This window comes from Cololabis saira, chromosome 13, assembly GCF_033807715.1.
Source record: "Cololabis saira isolate AMF1-May2022 chromosome 13, fColSai1.1, whole genome shotgun sequence".
Classification (NCBI taxonomy): Eukaryota; Metazoa; Chordata; class Actinopteri; order Beloniformes; family Belonidae; genus Cololabis; species Cololabis saira.
Window position 1 is genome coordinate 15,482,125 of NC_084599.1, and position 9,611 is coordinate 15,491,735.

General features: G+C 38.0%; 1 protein-coding gene across 1 annotated transcript; it reads right to left on the bottom strand.

Moving 5' to 3' along the window:
* Positions 1–3,302: 3,302 nt before the first annotated feature.
* LOC133458245 (proproteinase E-like) lies at positions 3,303–6,902 on the bottom strand. The gene is made up of 8 exons (XM_061737934.1): positions 6,785–6,902; positions 6,570–6,658; positions 6,395–6,492; positions 6,102–6,230; positions 5,734–5,870; positions 3,875–4,017; positions 3,635–3,787; positions 3,303–3,482 (listed from the first exon to the last, which is right to left on the bottom strand). The coding sequence occupies exons 1-8, from the start codon at positions 6,825–6,827 to the stop codon at positions 3,465–3,467; spliced, it is 810 nt and encodes a 269-aa protein (XP_061593918.1). The 5' UTR covers positions 6,828–6,902; the 3' UTR covers positions 3,303–3,464.
* Positions 6,903–9,611: the final 2,709 nt, after the last annotated feature.

Genomic DNA, 9,611 nt, shown 5'->3' on the forward strand with positions numbered 1-9,611 from the left:
AGTCTCTGGTGTTCACATATGTCTGCAGCCACAAGTTGACATAATCATGCTGATATTTGAAGTAATGAATGTCACACTACTATAAATATGGTATGTTGTTTGACCCTTGTTTGGTCAGGTGATGCTCGATCTCTGTGTGAAATATGGAGTGTGTAGTCTCCGCATGACAGGCAATCATTGGTTCACATTAAGGGATATTTATGTTAGCCGGGATTGTTAATTATCACTGCTACAGGGCTGAAAACAGGCTTTTTTAAACCCAGAGGATGGATTTTTCTAACAAAGTCATCATGAGATTTTTCAATAGAAAGCAACCTCAGCTCACCAGGACAAGCTGGGGAACTCATGGTACTAAATAAAAATATGAAATTATTAAAAACATTAAAACATGAAACAAATAACATGTAATTAAATACATTATTATTATTTAATTAAAAAAAACTAATGTCATAATTTTAAAAGAATTGGTAGATATGCAAATGTTTGTGTTGTATTATTAATTCATTAACAAACAATTGAACAAGTTAATAATTATAATCTAAATTATATTATTCAAATATTATCCAAAGTGATTTAAAATAGTTTATATAAATAAAACATTTTAACTGAAAAATGAAAATAATATAAACAAATTAAATACATCTTTTTAAAGTTATTTTCTGAAAATATGTATTTAATTTGTTTATATTATTTTTATTAGTTTATATATGTATATTAGTTTCTTGTTTTTTTAAAACCTTTTTCAAACTAATATTGCTAATCAAAAAACAATAGCAAAACTTGTACATGTGTCTACTTTCTTACATAAGTGCCTTTAAATGTTTTAACTGGCAATTACATTAAAATGAACCAGAACAAAAGACAATTTAAACACCTCCTATAGATTCTTAATTGATTCTACTTTCTTTTTTTTTGACAGCATGAATCTGAATCTGACCACACATGAAATGAAAGCATCTACTAAATAATAGTACATTAAATATTTTGCTAGTGGTAATAAATCCTGTTGAAGGTTATAAAGCAATTGCACTCTCATTATCACAGCAGACAGTATATTACTGCTTTTAACAACTTAGCTGCTTTAATTATTTTGCTGATAAAAGACATGAATATTGGGTGGACTACATTATCTTTAGCTGAACATTGATTAAACACCAATTTATCTCAATGATAAGTATTAATATCTGGCAGAGCCCAGATAGTTAGCTTCTGTGCAGTGATGAGCAACAAAATTTAAGTGTGTTTCGATAATTGGCCCGTGACCTCTCTACTGTGTTTACAGTAACAGTGAGTGATTTGAGCTGGAGATGACTGAAGGCTCAACGTATGGTGGACTAATCTGAAACGAAGAAGCAGCTCAAAGACACCTTTTACGATTCATTTGGTTATTTATTGACTAACTCATGATGTTTGATGGAGTCCTCTCCACACATGTGACATCGGAAGACCCACTTATAATCGCTTAAGATCAGCTCATGTTTACCTTTAACCTTTGGAATGCTGCTTTCACTGTCTCTCCACCCACATGCCAATCCAAATACTTGGTGGTCAAGTGCCTTTAATGGTGTAATATATATATATATATATATATATATATATATATATATATATATATATATATATATATATATATATATATATATATATATATATATATATATATATATATATATATATATATATATATGAACACATATTGTCTTCAAAATGCTATTTATTCCAAATGAGTTCTGTGTCGGTGTTGTGCTTTTCAGAGCGGATTGTTACCTGCAGGGTCGATACTGTCTGTCTGCCATGCTGGCACGGTCCATAAAGGGTCGAACAATATGCCCTCGTGTTACAGGTGAGAGGCCGCCCTGCGTAGGCGCTGCTGTAAAACCATAAAACTCTGCTGTTAAAACTCGTACAAACTGGCTGAATCTCTGAAGGAGCTGAGAATGAGCAACTATCGATGTCATGATCAGAGTGACACACAAACTGGTGGTGATGGAAGGTCACTGCGTCCCCACAGGGTTTATCTTTGGTTTCCAAAGAGACTGGTAGTCTGAAACAAACACTCACAGCAGATTAACATCTTCTTTGCAGGAGAACAGCAGTCATGTCATCAGCGAGCAAAAAAGAAAGAAAAAAAGACGGATACAATCGGCTGGCAAAGTGAGCAAGTGTTTCAACTAAATCGTTTGATGTTTGGCCCTTTGTTTACTTTCACTGTACAATTATGGTCCAATGAAAACTAAATGTTTGTCCATCTCTGCCATCTGGTCTCTTCTGTCCACAGACTGATGTGCTTGCAATCCTCACATCTACCAGCAGATGGAGACAAATAAATATAAAAACAAATGCGATCAGGTCAAGATTTGACTGTCAAATGCCTGCTGTAGGAACAGTTGGGATGGAAATAGAAAAATACAACTTTTAGGTAATGGTATTTCACTCTAGTATAGGCATGTCTCACAACAAACTTTATCTGATAACTTTTGTTTCAACTGAAAGGTTAGCCACTTGAAAGGTAAAGTTGAACATACACAGCAATCACAAAAAAGAAGGACAATACAAACAAAACTGTAGAAGAGGCCGTTCAGAAGTGGCTGTAGGCTGAGATGCTAAAGTCTAAAGAATGAAGATTCCCAAAATTGATTTGGGTAAATTTATCATTAAAATGTCTCTCTGTCGTGCTTACAGTGAGATAAAAGCTAAAAGTCTGCCTCAAAGTTTGTTTCACTGTTTTGAGCTTCAGTTTAGATGCATGAAGCAGAAGAGTATCATGTTTCACTCGCTCAAACAAAGTTATCAGTTTATCATTCACTCTGGATAATTATCGTTCTCTGTCATGCTAAAAATAAGTCACAAACAGGACTAACATTTGTCAAAAGTAGCTCAGAATGTGTGGCTTATCTGGTGCAGCAGACTGCTGATGCTGTGCATCAAGGTAACCTATTGCTGCTATTTATCTGACATGAGATGGCGACTCCCAGCACAGCGGCATACATCAGACAGTATGTTCACCTGCGCTGACATTTGGCCGACCTTGGTGGTGATTGATACCAAGTACCGGTTCATAAGTCCTCCACAGGAGTCGATGGGCGGACATTCGTCTTTCCTCTATCACACAGCGGGACAGATGAAATATGAAGCGGTAAAACAGTCCATGAAGCGTTCTACATGTTCTCCTCGGGCTTTAGAAGGCATTAGGTGAGATTTTCTTTTGGTTGTCACCGAAGATTGTTGCCTGAAGGTGGATGTCCTGACGTGGAAGCAGTGGGATATCACTCTACTCAAGAAAAACGCTGTCGTTTCAAGTATTTCAGTTTGAAGTTTTATTTTTTTTAAATACAAGTGGTGTTTTTTTTTAGCTTGACTATAACTCTTTTACTGAGTTTAAAAAAATGGAAACAAATTCGGACCATACAGGCAGAATGTCTTCCTGGGACTTCATTATTTTCCAAGTGGCATCCGGCAGAGCCTCAGTAGTGCAGCATAACCTGTAGGAATAAAATGTAATTTATGAACTTGTTTAATGTTTTATTCATATCTGAGATGGGCTTCAGTATATCTTAGTGTCTCTGCAGACAGACTCATGCACAGGTGAGGTCTCACTGCACGACAAACAGAGCAGGAAAGAGGTCTATTTTACCTCACTGAGCCAATCGGTGAAGGCAGAAATGCGAGTAAAGACGGTGGGTTTCTTCACTTCATTGCACTTGCTCATTGAAACAAAACTGGTAACGCCCTGAAGGTACCACCTGCCGTCCCGACCCAAACAATTGAGAGGACCGCCAGAGTCTCCCTGAGAGAGGCAGACAGAGGAACACAGCATGAAGCACTACTTCAGCTCTGACAGGGACAATGTGGGGCCTTTGATTGCATCACATACATTGCATCCGGATACGTCGTCTCCTCCTGCACAGACCATGGTCTTCTTCACGGTGCCGCCCCACCAGTCGCTGCGACTGCAAATGTTGTGCTCCACCACGGGCAGCAGGGCCTGCTGCAGCTTATCGGGCATGGGCCCGTGGGCTGGCGCACAGAGAGAACAGAACAGCATGAACACACCTCGGGGGAAACTGCAATCAGCAAGCAGAGCTGGGCAAGGTTATCTGAAAGCTTTAGCCGCTTGCGCAATATTGTTTATCACAAATGTAATCCCATTGATTTACTAAAAACTCAGACACAAAACCAGTTAGTAAAAAGACATGTGAGATAGTAAGTCAAGCTGCAGTGAGCCAAGGAGTTTTGCTCTTGTGTTGCACCGCCCATTACACATGCATTACTTCTTATTTCTTGTTTCCCCTGTGTGCTACACTCTTGAATTCCTGCACAGGTCATGCCTTGACGATATCACAAGTTACTTTTATCAGCAATGAGAAAGCTCTATCTATAGAAGAACCAAAATATGATGGTGTTTCAGATTAACTTATGGTGAGTACAGGGTCCCCTCAAGGTTGCATTCTTCTTTGCTTTTAACACTGTATACTTGTGATTGTGCAGCTTCTCATCATAAAAATCCAATTATCAGGTATGCAGACGATATTACTACCACCATTGGGCCCATTATCCCCCAAATGATGAATCACATTACCGATCTGAGCTACAAAATGTATTTAGCTGGAGCAAGGAAAACAATCTATCACTGAATATTTCAAAAACTAAAGAACTGGTTATCGATTTCAGACACACAGAAACCCTCCGTTCGCTATCATTATCAATGGCACCGAGGTAGAGATGGTGGCATGCTGTTAATTCTTGGGTCTGACTCTCAAATGATCTAAGCCAGCATATTAACACTAGTGCTATGTTAAAAAAAACATGGTAATGTTTTTTATTTTTATTAAATGAAGGGAATTCCCTGTTAAACAGATTCTCCTGAACTTTTATCAGAGTATGATAGGAAGCCTTCTCACCAGCTGAATCTTTATATGTTTGGAAATCTCACTGTCAAAGTAAAGAACGTTTAAATAGAGTTGTAAGTCCTACTTGTAGGAGAGCAGACTCCGAGCTGCCTGCTCTGGGGGACGTTTAAAAATCTAGACTTCTTTCTCGGACCTTACACCTTGTAAATGACCCAAGTGCTGTTCATCCTGCTGAGATATTTGACCTTCTTCCGTTGGGGAAACAATGCTGATCAATGAACTATGCTATTGCCTCACTATGCTAAGAGTATCTTCCCACAAGCTGTAATGAGTCTGAACAATAAACTTAGAAGGTAGCACCTCAAACATGCACCTTAATGTAAGAACTGTCCTTTGCTGATTTTTAAATCATTAATATTATTACTTTTATACTTTATATGTGACAATGTGTCTCAGTCGTTATGTTTTATGTCTTAACTTGTGTCCGTGTCTCAACCTGTGATCTTATGGCTGTCTGTTAAGTGTTGACATTTCACTTTAGCTGTTTGTGACTGTTTTCCAAAGTGGTTTTATTACTACAACTGGCAATAAACTTAAGCCCCTTTTACATTGGCGGATACCCCGCCTTTAACGCACGGATCTAGCGTGTCCCTTTTACACTGACTGGCGCAGGGTGGCGTGTCCAGCTGTCCCGCCATTAACTCACAGAGGGTAGTCGGATCAGGTCTAATGAAAACAGAATTTGTCCAATACAAGGAAGTGTTCATAATCTAGTTCACTGCAACTTTCTCCTGGCTGAGCCTAAATCCTAGTGTGCTGTTAATGACCTGCAATAATGTGCAGTGCAAAAATAGCATGACAGACGAAGATGCAGTGACATTACTGTAGAGGTTGCCCCAGCCAGTGATGTAACACGGGGTCCCATGAGCGAGGATCTCCTCTGCCTGGGGAAGACATGCTACGCTGACGCTGTCACTCATAATAGGGCTCTTATCCAGCTTCAGCAGGGCCAGGTCATTGCTGGGAGAAAAAAACATTATTATGGTTAGATTTTTTACTAATCAGGCATTTAAAATAACAGTTTTATTGCCCTTTGTCAAATTTTGGTGTTCAGTACATGTTAATTGTGGTAAAATAGATCACTTTTAACCGGCTTTTACAGTACTTTATCAAGTGTTACTTAGAGATGTAAATGTATTATTAGAAAATGGTGCGAAAGCACAGATATTGTTTTTTATAGAATAAACTCACCCATCAGCTACGTGGTCAATGTCCCAGCTTGGATGGACAATGATGCGCAGGATGTCTCTGATCTGCTCTGTGCCCTCCTGCAAGCTCATGTCGTGCTCTCCTAAGACCACACGGTAAATGTCTCCCGGCCTGTAAAACATGATTTGTCTTTTCTGCAGTTCAAGAATATAGGTATTTCATGATATCCTTTCTCTTCCGTTGTTTATTTTTTCCTGACTTTGGGATTATCATCACATTGTTCGTGTGCATCATTCATTTCATGGTACATTACATCCCCATAGCTAGTTAATTACCAGATACAGTGTCCAGCTGTCAACACCCAGCGAGGACCGATCAAAGTCCCTCCACAAGTGTGATGATAACGGGCTCCATGTTTCACTTGCAGGGAGATCTGAGAAAAATGTTAGTTTAGGGTGCAGCAATTGTGAAAAAGAGGATGGTTCATGTGCATTTAGGTGCTATAGCCACCTGCCAAGGCCAGCTATGGGCACGGGCATCCTGGCCGTTCACAATCCTACTGGTGTCGGGTTTCACAGCAGGTGTGCCACATCCAAAAACTATACATATACAATAAAAGAAAAAAAAATGAAATATACGATTGCTTAAAATAAATGCTTGACATGTGCATTTTGTAAGAATGTCCATTTTTTATTCTTTCTCCTATCCAAGAAAAAGATACTCACCAAATACTGCATGAAGCAGAAGGATGGCCAGTGTCCGCAGCATGGTGTTAGTTAGATTTGGAGATCTCAACTTATTTTCAGTTCAGTTCAGCTCTTTTATACCGTTTGCAGTTCAAGCTGTCCCTCTTGGACTTATTATCTGCATTCACCGCTGATTGTGGCTGAGAAAAAACGTTCTGTTCCACAGATGCATGAGTTGGTTTGCCAGGAGTCATGGAAAAAAACTTGGAATCGTATCAAATGAAACTTATAAATAGCCTAAACAAATTCAATGTGCTTACTAGTGTGCATGTGTGCACAAAGACATGCATATGAAGTTCATTTCCACAGGCAATATTTTACAGCCAGAATACAAAAGGAATATACAAAACTTAAAATGAAGGGATGCAAAGTAAAGCAAGTTAAAACTTAAAATTGGATATAAGTTTCATTGTGAATAATGTATTTGAATTGAATTGAGTTGAATTGAATTGAATTGAATTGAATTGAATTGAATTGAATTGAGTTGAATTCAGTGTTCAAAGGGAAATTACATTTTTGCAATAAAAAGCCATCCAGTCATTGTAGAAGGTTACACATTTTTAAACATGCAACACTGCAACTGGTCATGAAATACCTGGCCTCGATCACACTGTGTTATCCAACTGTTCCAGCTTCATTTTCTCTCAAAAATTTGGAGAAATTTGTTAGCAGTCAATTGAAAATCTATTTAGATAAAAATGATGTCCTTGAAATCATACCTGGTCCTCTGCTCTAGTGTTGTGTGGGGTCCCTCAAAGCTTAATACTTGGGCCTCTGCTATTTTCTCTGTATCTGTTGTCCCTCACTTTCATTCGTAAAAAGCACAAATTTGCTTCATGCAGTTAACACTCAGATTTATGTTCCCCTCAACCAGAAGAATGCCTACTCAATACAAACTTTTACTGAGTGTGTTGAGGAGCTAAACACTAGGATGGGCCTTCTCTTTTCCACATGGGCCCTTTGTATGTAAAGTCTGCTGTCACAAACCTGGGTTTTAAAATGGACAAGGATGTTAGACCGGAGAGTGCAGTGGTGAAATCTAGTTCCTTTCTGCAGAGACAGTTGGAGAGGATTAAATAGATGTTTTCAAAGTGTTTTATAAATAAAGTTGGCTTAGCTTTGTCTTTACTAGCTGTTGACAAGAATTATGTCATTTACAGCTCCGTACTGCAGTGAACCTGGAGACATTTCTGACAGAAAAATATGGATATTTAACTACTGTGTTGTGTAGAGGATGTGCACTGTAGTCTTTCATGTTTTACATTTTATGCACTTCAGTCAGCTTCAGGGGCTTGAGTGCAGATCCTAGCACAGAGACAGATTTCAGATTGCCAATTTATACACTTTCTTTGAGCCACTGGCTCTGTTGCTGCAACTCAAACTGATGACTGCAGATAAAAGTGCACTCTCAGCATAGAACTATATTAGATATGCAACATGCTGCTTCAAACACCAAATGAGCTTGTTAATGCCGCACACTTTCCTTTGCTGCCTCTTGACAGCCTTGGAATTGTATTTCCAATCTGCTCTGTTGCTTAAGTAAACGTCCAGGTATCTTCCTCCACTACCGGCACCTCTTCTTTCACGACAGGAATAGTATTCAGGTTATTCCTGGTTCTCCTAAAATCCACCATGATTTCCTTTGTCTTCTTGATCTTCAACACAAGTTTTTTTTTTTTTTTTTAATTATCACACACCCTGCTCTAAACATGGACATATCCAACAACTGCAAATCCTGGCGATGACAGGACTCATGAGCTGTACTGTAAGTCTGTGGTTCAAAGAGTGGAAAAAACAGTGAGAGTACAGTTTTCAGAAACCACATACTGTTCTGTGCATATAGTGTGCATACGTAGGTGTTATGTGGCGTGAGAATTCTTAACAGCTTTCGTGAAATACATTACTGGAATTATGTACAATAAACAATGCAAGAAGTACCAAGAAGCCCTTCGTATGGAGCAAAATATACAAAAAGTTAGTTTACAGATGTGGACAAATTTGTTGGTACCGCTCCAATAAAAAAGAAAAACCCACAATGGTCACCGAAATGAGTTGAAACTGACAAAAGTAACGATCAATAAAAATGTATGCAAATCAAGTAATGAAAATCAGGCATTGCTCTATGTTCACAGATGCAAAATCAAAGCATCCAACTTTTTTTTTCCAACAATATCTTTATTTGTTTTTTTCAAAATCTTTCCAATAATACAAAAGTAAGAGTGCTCTTACACAAAAGGAAACATCAAGGGCCGCTGAACTACTGCCCAGCAGTCGAATCATACTTCTTACAACTCAGATATTTATAAGATATCATAAAGCAACACTCAATTTAGGTTTAAATGAGAAAAGGAAAGAGAAAAAGAAAGAAAAAGAAAAAATAAATAAAAAACAGTGAGAGTACAGTTTTCAGAAACCACATACTGTTCTGTGCATATAGTGTGCATACGTACAGTAGGTGTTATGTGGCGTGAGAATTCTTAACAGCTTTAGTGAAATACATTGCTGGAATTATGTACAATAAACACTGCAAGAAGTACCAAGAAGCCCTTCGTATGGAGCAAAATATACAAAAAGTTAGTTTACAGATGTGGACAAATTTGTTGGTACCGCTCCAATAAAAAAGAAAAACCCACAATGGTCACCGAAATGAGTTGAAACTGACAAAAGTAACGATCAATAAAAATGTATGCAAATCAAGTAATGAAAATCAGGCATTGCTTTTACATCCAGAATTTTACATTCAGAATAAAACAGAATAATTTCAAAAACCCTAGAATAGATTTAAAATAATTTGACCTGTTGAACT